The 15,741-nt window shown below is 47.0% G+C and overlaps 1 protein-coding gene across 8 annotated transcripts in view; it reads left to right on the plus strand.

Moving 5' to 3' along the window:
• The window catches only part of stau2 (staufen double-stranded RNA binding protein 2), a 313,804-nt gene that overhangs the window by 44,569 nt on the left and 253,494 nt on the right, over window positions 1-15,741 (plus strand). For all 8 annotated transcript variants that reach the window (XR_012098305.1, XM_073040402.1, XM_073040452.1 and 5 more), the window contains exon 4: window positions 457-616. Coding sequence is in view for 7 of the 8 variants with exons in the window: in XM_073040402.1 (XP_072896503.1) it covers window positions 457-616 (160 nt within the window). In the remaining variant the exon portion in view is untranslated. The remainder of the gene's footprint in view (window positions 1-456; window positions 617-15,741) is intronic.

Below are 15,741 nucleotides of genomic sequence, written 5' to 3' on the forward strand. Positions count from 1 at the left end.
TATAGTAGGTGATGACTGATGATCCTTCCTAGGGAAAAGGTAAATGTTACTTGAAATGTAAAGTGAAAGTTTTAGTTCCATAAGTTTAATTGGGTACTTGTTTTCCTTTCCTTGAACATCAGAATCGGGTTTATTATCACTGACATGTGTCGTGAAATTTGTTAACTTAGCATTGAAGGTATTATAGTAGTTCAGGTTATCATTGATCCAGGCTTCCTTCAAAATATCTGTCTTTTGGCAAATGAAGATTTTAAGAATAAAAGAAGCACAGGTTGCTTCAACAAAATTCAATCAAATTCTAAAACACAAAGGCACATTGATTAATTCTGTGTAATCTCTTTATTGAAAATCAGATGAGAATTGTAGAACCTAGCATTGGGCTGCGAAACTTTCGTTGACTGTAATGGATGTTTTCAATAAAATCTACGTATTAGCATAATTTTTCTTTTTGTGCAGATCTTCAGTGTACAGTTGACCCTTGGAGATCAAACTTGGGAAGCAGAAGGAAGTAGTATCAAAAAGGCTCAACATGCTGCCGCAGCCAAAGCATTGAGTGAAACCACTCTCCCAGAACCAACCCCACGGCCAGCAAAAGCAATTATGAATAATAATCCAGGTATTTTAATAATCATAGTTTGTGCTTTCCTGGAATGATTCCAGGAGCTACTCTTAAGTGATAGATTTGAAAAGCTATGGTTCTTGAAGCAAAGAAGGCTAATAGGATGTTTGATAGTTTAAAAAATCTTAAGTAGAAGAAATACTAGTAATTGATAAATGGCCAATATAACTCAAGGGAGTACGTTTAAGGTGACTGGTATGAGACCATAAGACATAGGAGTAGAATTAGGCTATTTGGCCCATCGAGTCTTCTCCATCATTTAATCATGGCTGATCCTTTTTTTCTCCCCCTGCTCAGCCCCACTCCCTGGCCTTCGCCCCATAACCATATAACAATTACATCATGGAAACAGGCCATCTCGGCCCTTCTAGTCCGTGCCGAATGCTTACTCTCACCTAGTCCCACTGACCCGCACTCAGCCCATAACCCTCCATTCCTATCCTGTCTGTATACCTATCAAATTTTACTTTAAATGACAATACCGAACCTGCCTCTACCACTTCTACTGGAAGCTCGTTCCACGCAACCTTTGATACTGATATGTAACCTTTGCCAGAGGCATTGAAGAGGCTGTGTATCAGTTGGAATTTGGAATAAACTACCCGAATAGATGATGGGCACTAAATGAATGGCAGCTATCCAAAGAGAATTGGATCAATAGGATATGGGGCAGAACAGAACCCTTAGAAAGCCAGTGTAGGATCAATGGGCCAGTGTAGACTCAGTGTGCCAAACAGGCAATGTGATGGTTATTAAACCATCTTTGATTTTGATAGAATACCAGCTTTTTAATCTTGTTTTGTCACGCTATTTTTACAAGAATGTAAGGGAAGTGAAATATTTCTTTTGGCTAGTTGTTTTGTGCTGAAGCTTATTCTGCATATGTTTTACATTCATCTTTAATTCTATCAACATAATCTTTTTTTTTCTCCCTTGTGTATTTAGTTATTTATTTTCTCTAAATTTAGCTAGACTATTCATGTCAGCTACTCCTTTTTGTAAGAAATGTAACAAGACACAGGATTTTAGTGAAGCTCCATTGCAAACATCTGGATTGAATGCAAAAATCCTTGAATGGCAAAAAAAAATTAAGCACTAGTTCCAGAGCATGTATCCTTCTGAATGGTTACTGTATTTAGGCAGGTATTTTAGAGCTCAGTAAAATGGGACTGTGGAACAAGTATAGAAAGCGCTATTTTTGTTTTGACTGTTTTCCACACAGTGCCCCGTGCCCCATTCCCCACTTGATCTGTCAGCATTGACCACAAGAACTCGAGAAAATCGGGTCACCAGACTTCTCACCTCTGACCCTGACCAAACCTGCCCATAATCATGACGGCTGGTCTATGCTGGGCTCTGACTCTTGTGCCATTTCTGCATAACATTAATTCATTGACCTTTAGAATATTTATCGATTTCCATTTTAAATTAATCTAATGATCTGGCTTCCTGCACCCTTGAGCAGAGAGGATTGTAGAGCTTCACAATTCTTTGAGTGAGGGAATTTCTATGTAACTCAGTTTTAAATGGCTGACTCCTTATTTGATAGCTATGTCTCCTTTGTTTGTGACAATCCCAATGTTGAGAATGTCTCAATGTCTACTCTTGTCAAGAATTCTCTCCACCCCACTGTCCATTCTTCTAAACTCCAAAGGCGCTGACTGTCTAGCCTCCCTTAAAGGGAATGAGCATAGTAAATCTTTTTTTGGACTATCTAATGTTAGTATTTTTTTTTAGTTAACGGGACCAAATCTCTGCACAGAGTTCCAGGTGTGGCCTCAGCAACACCATGTCCGATTGTAACAATGTATTCTGAAACTTAAACTTTTCCACAATAAAAGTCAAAATGCCTTTTGTTGACTTGACTATTTGTCGCACCTTCCTGCTAACTTTTTGTGATTCATGCACTAGCACACCTAGATCCCTCTGAACTTCACTAATTTGCATTTGCATCATAATCCACTCTTTCAGAGTTCAAAGTAAAGTTATTACGAAAGTATGTATTTGCTACCATATACTACCTTGAGATTCATTTTCTTGGCATTTACAGGAAAAATAAAGAAATACAAAAGAACCTGTGAACTACCATACATAAAGACTAACCAATATGTAAAAGAAGAAAAAACGTGCAAATAAAAACAAAGTAATACAGAGATCATAAGTTGCGCAGAGTCCTTGAAAGTGAGTCTGTCGGCTGTAGTATCAGTTCCTTTTGACTCTTCTTAAAGGAGTGCACGGCCCCTCACGCTTCCTCAAATTAAACTCCATTTGCCAGGTATTTACCCATTCACTCTCTCTGTATCCTGTTGCAGAATCACAATTTCCTCTTCATGATGTGCTTCTCCCTTCTAGGTCATTACTGTAAATCGCAAACGATTACGGGGCAATAACTGGTCCCTGGAGTATTCCACAACTCTTTTTAGCCTGAAAAGGACCCATTTATTCTGTCTTTTTTTTCTATGTGGTGGCCAGTTTGTACACTTTCTTCAATACCATGGGTTCTTAATTAATGCAACAGCTTCTTATTTTGCACCTGGCCAAATGTCTTTTGGAAATCTAAGAACGCTGCATCTGCAAGTTCCCCTTTATCAGCTCTCCCTGTTCGTTCATCAAAGGATTCGAGGAATTTGTCAAACACAGCCCTCCTCCATCTGGCAGGACTAGTCCTCATTCTCGCAATTGCTCTTTAGGCTCCTCCCACTTTCTCCAAACTCATGGGCCCCAGCTATGCCAGCCTTTACCCTGGCTACATAAAACAGCCCATGTTCCAAACCTTTTCTGGTAATGCTCCCTAACTCTTCCTGTGTTACTGTGGTGAACTAGATATACCTGTCTGACTGCTCCTGTGGCTCCTCCCAAGACCCTGCTGACTACCCCTGTGGCTCCTCCCACAGACCCCTGTATAAAGGCGACTGTGGCCTGCTGCTCTCCCTCATTTTCCCCAGGATGTAGTGTTGTCCTTCAGTCAATAAAAGCCGATATCTCACTTCCTAAGTCTCGGCGTGAGTTATTGATGGTGCATCAATTTTATTGACTGAAAGTTACAACATGGAAACCGCTTTACGCCCAGAACGCCTAGACTTGGACCCCCGAGACCCTGGAGCAGCCCTTGCCTTTGAACACTGGCTGGTGTGCTTCCAATCGTACTTAGAGGAGGTTCGTGCCACCGACTCGGCTGCTCGGCACAAACTTCTCTTCTCGAGGGTCGCCCCAAAAGTTTATTCGTTCATCAGGGACATATCCACCTACGAGGAGGCGCTTGCCGCCCTCCGAAGACAGTACCTGCGGCCAGTAAATCCAGTTTATGCACGGCACCGCTTGGCCACGCGAAAACAGCGGCCTACGGAGTCGACTGCTGAATTCCTCAGCGAGCTACAGATACTCGCGCGAGACTGTGGCTGCAAAGCGCTCACAGCGGAACAGCATAAGGAACTCTTGGTCCGAGACGCTTTTGTGACTGGGGTTCGGTCAGTGTGTATCCGCCAGCGGCTGCTCAGGGAGGGGATCATTGAGCCAAGCACAAGCCCATGGCGGTCCCAGGTGGTCGTTGTTCGGACTGGGCAGAAAAATAGGATGGTTGTGGACTACAGCCAGACCATCAATAGATTCACGCAGCTTGACGCGTACCCCCTACCCCGCATCGCGGATATGGTCAACCAGATAGCTCAGTACAAGGTGTACTCGACAATTGATCTGAAATCCGCTTATCACCAGCTCCCCATCCGCCCAGAGGACCGCCCCTACACCGCCTTCGAGGCGGGTGGCAGGCTCTATCACTTTCTGCGCGTCCCATTTGGTGTCACAAATGGGGTCTCAGTCTTCCAGAGGGAGATGGACCGGATGGTGGACCAGTACAAACTGACGGCCACATTTCCCTATCTAGATAACATCACCATCTGTGGTCGCGACTGGTCGGACCATGACGCCAACCTCCAACGTTTTTTCCAGGTGGCCGATGCTTTGAACCTCACTTATAACAAGGACAAGTGTGTGTTCAGAACCACACGGCTCGCTATCCTTGGGTATGTCGTGGAGAACGGGGTCATTGGCCCTGACCCCGACCGTATGCGCCCCCTGTTAGAACTCCCTCTTCCCACTACTCTCAAGGCCCTCCGGCGGTGCCTGGGGTTTTTTTCCTATTACGCCCAATGGGTTCCCCATTACGCAGACAAGGCCCGCCCCCTGGTCAAGTCTACCACCTTTCCCCTCTCTGCCGAGGCCCGCGCGGCCTTCAGCTGCATTAAAGGGGACATTGCCAAAGCAACGATGCATGCGGTAGACGAGACCATTCCCTTCCAAGTAGAGAGTGACGCCTCTGACGTTGCGCTGGCTGCTACCCTCAATCAAGAAGGCAGGCCAGTGGCGTTTTTTTCTCGTACCCTTCAAGGCTCTGAACTTCGGCACTCCACGGTGGAGAAAGAAGCCCAAGCCATAGTGGAAGCTATTCGGCACTGGAGGCACTATCTCGCCGGCAGAAGGTTCACCTTGCTGACCGACCAGCGCTCGGTTGCGTTCATGTTCAGCAGCCAACAGCGGGGCAAAATCAAAAATGATAAAATTTTGCGATGGAGAATAGAACTCTCCACCTATACTTACGATATCCTGTACCGGCCTGGCAGGCTCAATGAACCGTCTGATGCCCTATCCCGGGGACCGTGTGCTAGTGCCCAGCTCGACCAGCTGTATGCCCTTCATGCCCAACTTTGCCACCCGGGGGTCACCCGGTTTTATCACTTCATTAAAGCCCGGAACCTGCCATACTCCCTGGAGGACATCCGGACGATGACCAGGGACTGCCAGATCTGCGCTGAGTGCAAACCGCACTTCTACCGTCCTGACACTGCGCAGCTTGTCAAGGCCACCCGCCCTTTTGAGCGACTGAGTATTGACTTTAAGGGCCCCCTTCCCTCCACCGACCGCAATGTCTACTTTCTCAGTATTATTGACGAGTACTCGCGATTCCCCTTTGCCGTTCCCTGCCCCGACACTACTACCACGTCGGTCATCAAAGTCCTGCGCCAGCTCTTCACACTGTTCGGATATCCCTGCTATGTCCACAGTGATAGAGGGTCCTCCTTTATGAGTGACGAGTTGCGCCGGTTCCTGCTTGCTAGGGGCATAGCTACTAGTCGCACCACGAGTTATAATCCCCGGGGGAATGGCCAGGTGGAGAGGGAGAATGCCACAGTGTGGAAGGCCATACTTTTAGCCCTTAAGTCACAAGGGTTGCCGGTCTCCCGATGGCAGGAGGTCCTCCCTGAGGCACTCCACTCTATCCGCTCCCTGTTGTGTACGTCCACTAATGCCACCCCTCACGAACGCTTATTCTCTTTTCCCAGGAAGTCTGTCACTGGGACCACCCTGCCAGTTTGGCTGACGTCCCCGGGGCCAGTGCTGCTGCGTAAACATGCGAGGAGTAATAAGTACTCACCACTGGTCGAGAAGGTTCACCTCCTGCATGCTAATCCCCAGTATGCTTACGTGGTCTTGCCTGATGGGCGGGAGGACACGGTCTCTGTCCGCGACCTGGCGCCCGCCGGAGCAGCAGACCACTACCCCGAGCACTCCACGGTAACTATGCACCCTGTACCCGAGGTGACTCCGCACGCACCGTGCCCCACACAGACTCCGTATGCGTCTGTTCCAGGGCCCTCGCTCACACGCGAGGGGTCCCTGACACCTCCTGTTGGGACAGAATTAACCCACTCTCCGCCTTCGGAGCACACACCACCTCCGGCACCTGTGCCGTCATCACCTCCGGCTCCTGTGCAATTGCAGCCGGAGCTACGTAGATCGCAGCGAACGATTCGACCACCTGATCGACTTAACCTGTAAATATGCTTGGGAATTTTTTTTTAAACAAAGGGGGGGTGAATGTGGTGAACTAGATATACCTGTCTGACTGCTCCTGTGGCTCCTCCCAAGACCCTGCTGACTACCCCTGTGGCTCCTCCCACAGACCCCTGTATAAAGGCGACTGTGGCCTGCTGCTCTCCCTCATTTTCCCCAGGATGTAGTGTTGTCCTTCAGTCAATAAAAGCCGATATCTCACTTCCTAAGTCTCGGCGTGAGTTATTGATGGTGCATCAGTTACATTGATGTCTACATTGGTGCTGCTTTGTGTGCTCATCCTGAGCTCATCAATTTCACCCTCCAACTTCCAACCTGCCCTTAAATTCACTTAGTCCATCTCTGACATTTCTGTCCTCTTTCTCGATCTCTCTGCCTGCATCTCTGGAGACAAACCATCTATTGACATGCTTTATAAACCTATTGATTCCCATGGCTATCTCCACTCTTCTCACCCTGTCTCCTGTCAAAATGCTATTTCCTTTTTTCAATTCCTTTGTCTCCGCCGGGATGAGGCTTTCCTTTCCAGGATATCAGGGATGTCGTCCTCTTCCATTATTGATGCTGCCCTCATCGCCATCTCCTCCATTTCCTGGACATCTGTGCTGACTTATCTTCCCAGTACCTCAACAGGGATAGAGACCCTCCTGTCCTCGCCTACCACGTGAGCCTTCATTTCCAACACATCATTCTTCGCTGCCTTCAATGGGATTCTATCATCAAATGCATCTTTACCACTTGCCACCACCCCCCACCCACTGACTACTTTCCTCAGGGATCACTCCCTCTGTGATTCTCGTCCCTCCCCACTTATCTCCCTCCTGGCACACAGCCCTGCAAGCAGCAGAAATGCTACACCTGTCCATTCACCTCCTCCCTCGCCTCCATTCAGGGCCCCAAACAGTCCTTCCACGTGAGGCAACACTTCACTTGTGAATCCGATGGGGTCATTTATTACGTCTACGCTCCCGATGTGGCCTCCTCTTTATTGGTGAGACCCAAGCTAAATTAGGGAAGTGCTTTCTCAAGCAACTCTGCTAAAAGAACAATTTCCTGGTGGCTTAACATTTTACTTCCTACCCCCATTCCTGTTCCGACATGTTAGACCATGGCCATCTTTGCCATGATGAGGCCACCTTCGGGGTGGAGAAGCAACACCTCATATTCTGCCTCGGTAGTTCTTCTGGAACTTCCTTCCCTTACCCTTCCCCTTTCATTTATTCCCCATTCTGGCCTCTTAACTTTTCTCCTCACCTGCCTATCACCTCCCCTAGTGTCCCTCCTTCTTCCATGGTCCAGTCTTCTGTCCTCTTCGATACCTTATAATCTAACACTTTACCTTTTGGACCTACCTGGTTTCACCTATCACCTTCTAGCTAGTATTCCTTGCCCTCTCCCCCCCTCCCCTCTTTATTCTGGTGCCTCCCCCTTCCTTTCCAGTCCTGAAGAAGAGTCTTGGCATGAAATGTCGACTGTTCATTTATTTCATTGATCCTGCCTGATCTGCCGAGCTCCTCCTGCATTTTGTGTGTGCTGTCGTCAAACATGACTTGCTTTTGATAGAACATAGACCGGTACAGCACAGGAGCACGTCCTTTGCCAACTATGTTGTGCTGAACCAATTAAATTCATAATCAAATGGCCAACTAATCCTTTCTATCTACACAATGTCCATATCCTTCCCTTTTCCTCATATTCATTTGCTTTTCTAAATGTCTCTTAGAAGTCCCCAATGTATCTGCCTCTAACACTTCCCCAGGCAGTGCATTCCAGGTGCCAATTTGTACTTAAAAAAGAAAACCTCTCGCATCTCCTTTGAACTTGCTCCCTCTCACCTTAAATACATGTCCTCTGCTATTGGACATTTCAATCCTGAGAAGAAGATACTATCTGTTCACTCAGTCTGTACACCTCATAATCTATAAGCTGCTATTAAATCTCCTTTCAACCTCTGCCACTCCAAAGAAAACCTCTTGTTGGATGCCCTTCTAATCCATGCAGCATCCAGGAAACCTTTTCTGTACCCGTTCCAAAGCCTCAACATCCTTCCTATAACAGGGTGACAAGAACTGTATATAATACTCAAGATGCAACATAACTAGAGTTTTATAAAGCTGCAACGTAACTTCCTGACTTTGAACTCAATACCTTGTCTAATAAACACACGCATGCCATATGCCTTCTTAACTACTGTATCAACCTGTCTAGGCACTTTCAGGGAGCTATGAACTTTGACCCCATGATCCTTCAGCTCATCAACACTGTTAAAGCACTGTTAATGGTGCAATGTTTTTTTACATTTGACCTATGAAGGTGCAATACTTAACATTTGGCGGGTTAAATGCCATATGCCATTTCTCCACCCATATCTGCAACTGATCAATATCCTGCTGTGTTCTTTGCTAGTCTTCTATGGTAACCACGACACCACCAACCTTCGTATCATCTGAGCACTTAGTAACCCACTCACCTACATTTTCATCCATTTTATTTATATACATGACAAACAGCGGAGGTCCCAGCACAGATCTCTGCCGAATTCCTCTAATTACAGACCTCCAGCAAGAGTAAGTCCCATCGACCACTATCCTCTGTCTTCTATGGACAAGCTAGTTCTGAATCCAAATGGCCAATTCACTATGAATCCCATGCACCTTAATTTTCTGGAAGAGCCTCCCATGAGGGACCTTGTCAAATGCTTTACTAAAATCCATGTGCACAATATCCACAGTTCTACCTTCATCAATCACCCTCATCACCTCGTCAAAAAACTCATTGAAGTTAGTAATACATGACTTTTCATAAAGCCATGTTGAATAGCTTAATTATGTTCAGCGATTCATTATTTCCTCTTTTGGTTATTGATTCTAGCATTTTGCTGACAATAGATGTTAAAATAACTGGCTTGTGTTTCCCTGCCTTATGTTTACCTCCCTTTTTGAACAAGGGAGCCACATTAGTGTTTTCCAACTTCTAGTGCTCTCCAGAACTGAGTGAGTTTCGAGAAATATCAACATTGGGTCTACCATCTCTACACCTACTTTGTTTACAGTCTCGCTGCAGGCCACATGTCCTGGTGATCTATTATCTTTAATCCTGTTAAGGATCGAAATAAGCTGCAGAGAGTTGTAAAATTAGTCAGCTCCATCATAGGTACTAGCCTTTGTAGTATCCAGGACATCTTCAAGAAGCAATGCTTCAGAAAGGCACTATCCATGGTTAAGGACCCCTGCCAAACAGGACATGCCCTCTTCTCATTGCTACCATCAGGAAGAGGTACAGAAGCCTAAAGGCACAGACTCAATTATTCAGGAGCCATTTAAGCTGTCTACTCCCATTGACCTGCACTGGGACCATAGCCCTCCCTACCCCTACCATCCATGTACCTATCCATATTTCTCTTGAATGTTGAAATCGACCCCGTATCCACCACTTGTGCTGGCAGCTCGTTCCACACACTCACTACTCTAAGTGAAGAAGTTATCCCTTGTGTTCCCCTTAAGCATTTCGCCTTTCACCAATAACCCATAACCTCTTCTTGTAGTTTACCCAACCTCGATACATTTACCCTATATACCCCTCACAATTTTGTATATCTCTGTCAAATCTACCCTCAATCTTCTACGTTCTAAGGAAATAAAGTACAGTTGGCCCTCCTTATCCGCAAGTTCCGCATGCACGAATTCAGCCAACCGCGAATCGAGAAAACCCGGAAGTGCTTTTCCAGCACTTGTTGTTCGAGCATTGTTCGCCTTGTGTCTCGTTCGTTTTCTACTTCGTCCTGTGAAAAAATGGCTCCTAAAAAGCAATTAGGTGGTCAAAATAATTCCTCAACGGCTAAGAGAGAGCGTAAAGTGCTATCTCTTGTCGAGAAAGTAGAAATCTTAGATCTTTTGAAAAGTGGCATGTCGCATTCCGAAGTGGGCCGTAAGGTTGGTAAGAATGAATCGGGCATTCGCACAATAAAGCAGAAAGAAGCTGAAATTCGTGGAAGTGTTAGTGCTGCCCCTACAATGGCAAAAATAGTTTCTTTGGTTCGTGATAAAGTGCTTGCGAGGACTGAGAAAGCATTAATTGTGTGGCTAGAGGACATGTAACAGAAGCCTGTCGATGGCCAAATTATACGTGAAAAAGCTCTTAGTCTCTATGAGCACTACTGTGACAGGGTTGATGAGAGCGAGAGAAGAGTTCCAGGCTAGTAAGGGATGACTGCAAGATTTGTTTGATGCAAAGAAAAAGAAGAGACAGCTTCCTATAACAAAGTTTGATCATTGTTCGCCTCACGTCTCATTCGTTCGCTGCTTGTGTTGTGAGCGAGAGGAACATGTAGTTTTTTTTCTTGTCAATGTTCCCTAAACAAGACAGTGTAACAACTATTTACATAGCATTTCCATTGTATTAGGTGTTATAAGTTCTGTAATATAGAGATGATTACAAGTTTTACTTGTTGTTTGATCATTGTTTGCCTCGCATTTCCATTGTGTTAGGTATTATAAGTAATCTAGAGATGATTTAAAGTATACAGGTGGATGTGCGTAGCCTATATGCAAATACTATGCCATTTTATATAAGGGACTTGTGCATCCACGTTTTTTGGTATCCACGAGAGGTTCCAGAACCAATGCCTCACTGATAAGGAGGGCCGACTGTAATAACCTGTTCAACTTTTCCCTATAACTCAAGTCCTCCAGTCCTGGCAAATGTCCTTGTAAATTTTCTTTGTATTCTTTCAATCTTATTTACATTTTTCATGCAGGTAGGTGACTAAAACTAGACACAATACTCCCAGTTAGGCCTCTCCAACATAACATCCCATCTTCTTGATTTATAGATAGATAGATAGATACTTTATTCATCCCCATGGGGAAATTCAACTTTTTTTTCCAATGTCCCATACACTTGTTGTAGCAAAACTAATTACATACAATACTTAACTCAGTAAAAAAATATGATATGCATCTAAATCACTATCTCAAAAAGCATTAATAATAGCTTTTAAAAAGTTCTTAAGTCCTGGCGGTTGAATTGTAAAGCCTAATGGCATTGGGGAGTATTGACCTCTTCATCCTGTCTGAGGAGCATTGCATCGATAGTAACCTGTCGCTGAAACTGCTTCTCTGTCTCTGGATGGTGCTATGTAGAGGATGTTCAGAGTTTTCCATAATTGACCGTAGCCTACTCAGCGCCCTTCGCTCAGCTACCAATGTTAAACTCTCCAGTACTTTGCCCACGACAGAGCCCGCCTTCCTTACCAGCTTATTAAGACGTGAGGCGAATTATGAAGGCCAATGTGCCAGAAGCTTGCTTTACGGCCCTTTCTACCAGTGCTGCCACTTTCGAGGAATCATGAATCCCTCTGTTCTATCATACTCCCAGATCTCAGATCTGGGATCTACTGCACTCTTCAGCACTCTACCGCTCACAGTGTAAGCCCGATCCTGGATGGTCTTCCCAAAGTGCAACACTTCGCACTCCATCTGCTACTTTTCAGCCCATTTGTCCAGCTCGTCCAAATCCTGCTGTAAGCCAGGTTGGTCTTACTGTGCACCATACTCCAAATCTTGGTGTCATCTGCAAATTTGCCAGTCCAGCTTACCATATTATTCAGATCATTGATATAGGTGACAAACAACAAAGAACCCAGCACCAATTCCTGCAGCACACCACTAGATGCGGGCCTCCAGTCAGAAGCAACCATCTGCTATCACCCTCTAGCTTCTTCATGAAGTCAACATCTAATCCAGTTTACTACCCCATATTGAATGGTAAGCGGTTGAACCTTCTTGACCCATTTCCCATGCAGGGCCTTGCTAAAGTTGATGTAGACCACATTAACTGCCTTTCCTTCATCAACTTTCTTGGTAAGTTCTTTGAACAACTCTATAAGATTGGTTAGACACAATATACCACGCATAAAATTATGTTGACTATCCCTAATCAGTCCCTGTCTGTCCAAATATTTGTATATCCTGTCCTTTAGAATACCTTCCAGTAACTTCCTCACTACTGATGTCAGGCTCACAGGCCCATAAGTTTCCTGTCTTATTCTTAGAGCATTCCTTAAACAGAACAACGTCACCTATTCTCCAATCTGTGGCTAAGGATGTTTCAAATATCTCTGTTAGGGTCCCTGCAATTTCTGCACTAGTTTCGCACAGGGTCCGAGGGAGCACATTTTCAGGCCCTGGGGCTTTATCCACTTTAACTTGCCTTGACAGCAAGAACTTTCTCTGTAATCTGTATAGGGTCCGTGACCTCGCTGCTCTGTCTTCTGAATAAATGCAATCTTAAAAATCCATTTAAGATATTCCCCATCTCTTTCGGCTCTAAGTATAGATTACTACTCTGATCTAACAGAGGACCAATTTTGCTCCTTGCTATTCTTTTGCTCTGAATAGATCTGTACAAGCCCTTGGGATTCTCCTTCACCTTGTCTGCTAGAGCAACCTCATGCCTTTGTTTTGGTCTTCTGATTTCCTTAAGTGTTCTCTTGCATTTCTTGTACTCTTCGAGTACCTCATTTGTTCTTCCCTGCCAATACCCGCTACTGTAGTGGTCGCCAACCCATCGATCACAATCGACTGGTCAATCTTTGAGACTTTCCCAGTAGCTCCCGGGAAAAAAAAAGAAAAATAAATACACAAATACTGTTGAGAGGTTGTTTCCGGGTTGCGGGGTTTTAGTTTCGTTCTTTCTGCCCAGTGCACATTCGCATAGCTCCCCCACACTACACAGTATACTTCAGTGGTCCCCAGCCACCGGGCCACGAGGAAACAATATGAGTCAGCTGCACAATTCCTCATTCCCTGTCACGCCCACTGTTGAACTTGAACCCACGCGAGGTCATCAGTCGCCTAAACGCAGTGATACCCTCGCGCCAGTGTTCACCTCGCATGGCCGGCGAGAACCACCGATGCTACTGGCCTGGAGCACGGCCGGCGGGAAGTGCCATTGGTACTGGCCTGGAGCGCGGCCGGCGGGAAGTGCCATTGGTACTGGCCTGGAGCGCGGCCGGCGGGAAGTGCCATTGGTACTGGCCTGGAGCACGGCCGGTGGGAAGTGCCATTGGTACTGGCCTGGAGCACGGCCGGCGGGAAGTGCCATTGGTACTGGCCTGGAGCGCGGCCGGTGGGAAGTGCTGATGCTACTGGCCTGGAGCGCGGCCGGCGGGAAGTGCCATTGGTACTGGCCTGGAGCACGGCCGGCGGGAAGTGCCATTGGTACTGGCCTGGAGCACGGCCGGTGGGAAGTGCTGATGCTACTGGCCTGGAGCGCGGCCGGTGGGAAGTGCCATTGGTACTGGCCTGGAGCACGGCCGGTGGGAAGTGCCATTGGTACTGGCCTGGAGCACGGCCGGTGGGAAGTGCTGATGCTACTGGCCTGGAGCGCGGCCGGTGGGAAGTGCCATTGGTACTGGCCTGGAGCACGGCCGGTGGGAAGTGCCATTGGTACTGGCCCGGAGCGCGGCCGGTGGGAAGTGCTGATGCTACTGGCCTGGAGTGCGGCCGGCGAGAACCACCGATGCTACTGGCCTGGAGCGCGGCCGGCGAGAACCACCGATGCTACTGGCCTGGAGCGCGGCCGGCGAGAACCACCGATGCTACTGGCCTGGAGCGCGGCCGGCGAGAACCACCGATGCTACTGGCCTGGAGCGCGGCCGGCGAGAACCACCGATGCTACTGGCCTGGAGCGCGGCCGGCGAGAACCACCGATGCTACTGGCCTGGAGCGCGGCCGGCGAGAACCACCGATGCTACTGGCCTGGAGCGCGGCCGGCGAGAACCACCGATGCTACTGGCCTGGAGCGCGGCCGGTGGGAAGTGCCATTGGTACTGGCCTGGAGCGCGGACAGATGGGCGCCGCCTTTAAACCTGCTTAGCACACCGAATGTTCGTGGGGAACCCGGTGCTAAAATATTAGCAGACGACCTAATTTGGGTTCAAGGTTTCATAAGTAGCAGAGCAGCTACCTTGCTGTGATCTGCTGAAACAAACTTTTGTTGGCCGATAGCTCCTACAAGGGGGGGGGGGGGGGCAGGCGCAGGCCTGTTGCTCTCTTCGCTCGGTCGGATCACTCTATCCAGACTGCGATTGCCGCGGCCCCGGTACAGGGACCTCTGGCCCTGACCTTGTCCTCTCATCTGTTGGGCTTTAAATTCTGCCCTGTGTTCGTTTAGGAAGAGAGACAACCAACACCGGAATATTACAAAACTTGGCTTTAATGCAGAAGCGTAACTGGCACAGCGAGGTGACAAGACCTCGCTGGGAAGGCGCGTTCTCCCCTCCCCTTACATTCTTTTCTTATTTATACCCCTTTTTCCCTTAGCCCAACCCCCGCTACACATATCTGATAATGCTGAACTTTGTTATACATATTTGGTAATATTGGACACTTTTGCCCTTCTAATTGGTCTGATATCAATTTTTTCACGAATTCCCAGTTTTTACTGAATCACGTGACACTTGCAGTTTAGAGACAAAGGATCCCTTGTTTCGCTCCCTCCCTTGTATCTCTGTCTGCTAATATCACGCTGACCTGAACTGGCAGTCGCAAATTAACCCTAACACATCCCACCCACGACCAGCTGCACCTGGCCAAGGCGTCTGGCAGCAGGCGTAGTAGAGGCTGGAGTTCAGGACGGGAGGCTGTCTAATGAGGCAATGAAGCCCTCAAAACTGCTTTGGTGCCCTGAGTCCAAGCACCCGCTGAGTTTTTTCAGCAGAAAAAACGTGAGCAGCGTGGGACAGCAGCTAAGTGCCGAGAGCCGTGAAAACTAAATTGCGGAATAGACTGGACATAAGGAACCTGCTTCGAGTATCGCTGTATTCCCGTCGTGTTTAACACCCCCCCTCCCCCGTCAGCTGGTCAGCAAGAATATTGTCAATATTAAACCGGTCCGTGGTGCAAAAAACGGTGGGTACCCCTGGTGTTTATGCATTATTTTTACTTCTGGGTTGTGGGATTTTACTTCTGGTCTTTTCTGCCCTGGTGTGCATGTATGTAACTAATCGATCTGCGGTCGATCTTGCCTTTCACTAAGGCCAAGGTAGGGGATCTTGGGCTTAAAAAGATTGGTGACCACTACGCTACTGTATACATTTTTTAAAATCAGGGCTTATATATCTCTTGAAAACCAAGGTTCCCTAAACCTTCCTTCCCTCCCCGCACCGAGACTAATCTCAGAGTCACAGACAGTTATCCCTGAAGATTTAAAATAAATATCCTTGGGATATTTATTGCTTGTTTTATGAAAACATATTATTTGACTGTAAT

This window comes from Hemitrygon akajei, chromosome 1 (genome assembly GCF_048418815.1).
Source record: "Hemitrygon akajei chromosome 1, sHemAka1.3, whole genome shotgun sequence".
In the NCBI taxonomy this organism is placed as follows: Eukaryota; Metazoa; Chordata; class Chondrichthyes; order Myliobatiformes; family Dasyatidae; genus Hemitrygon; species Hemitrygon akajei.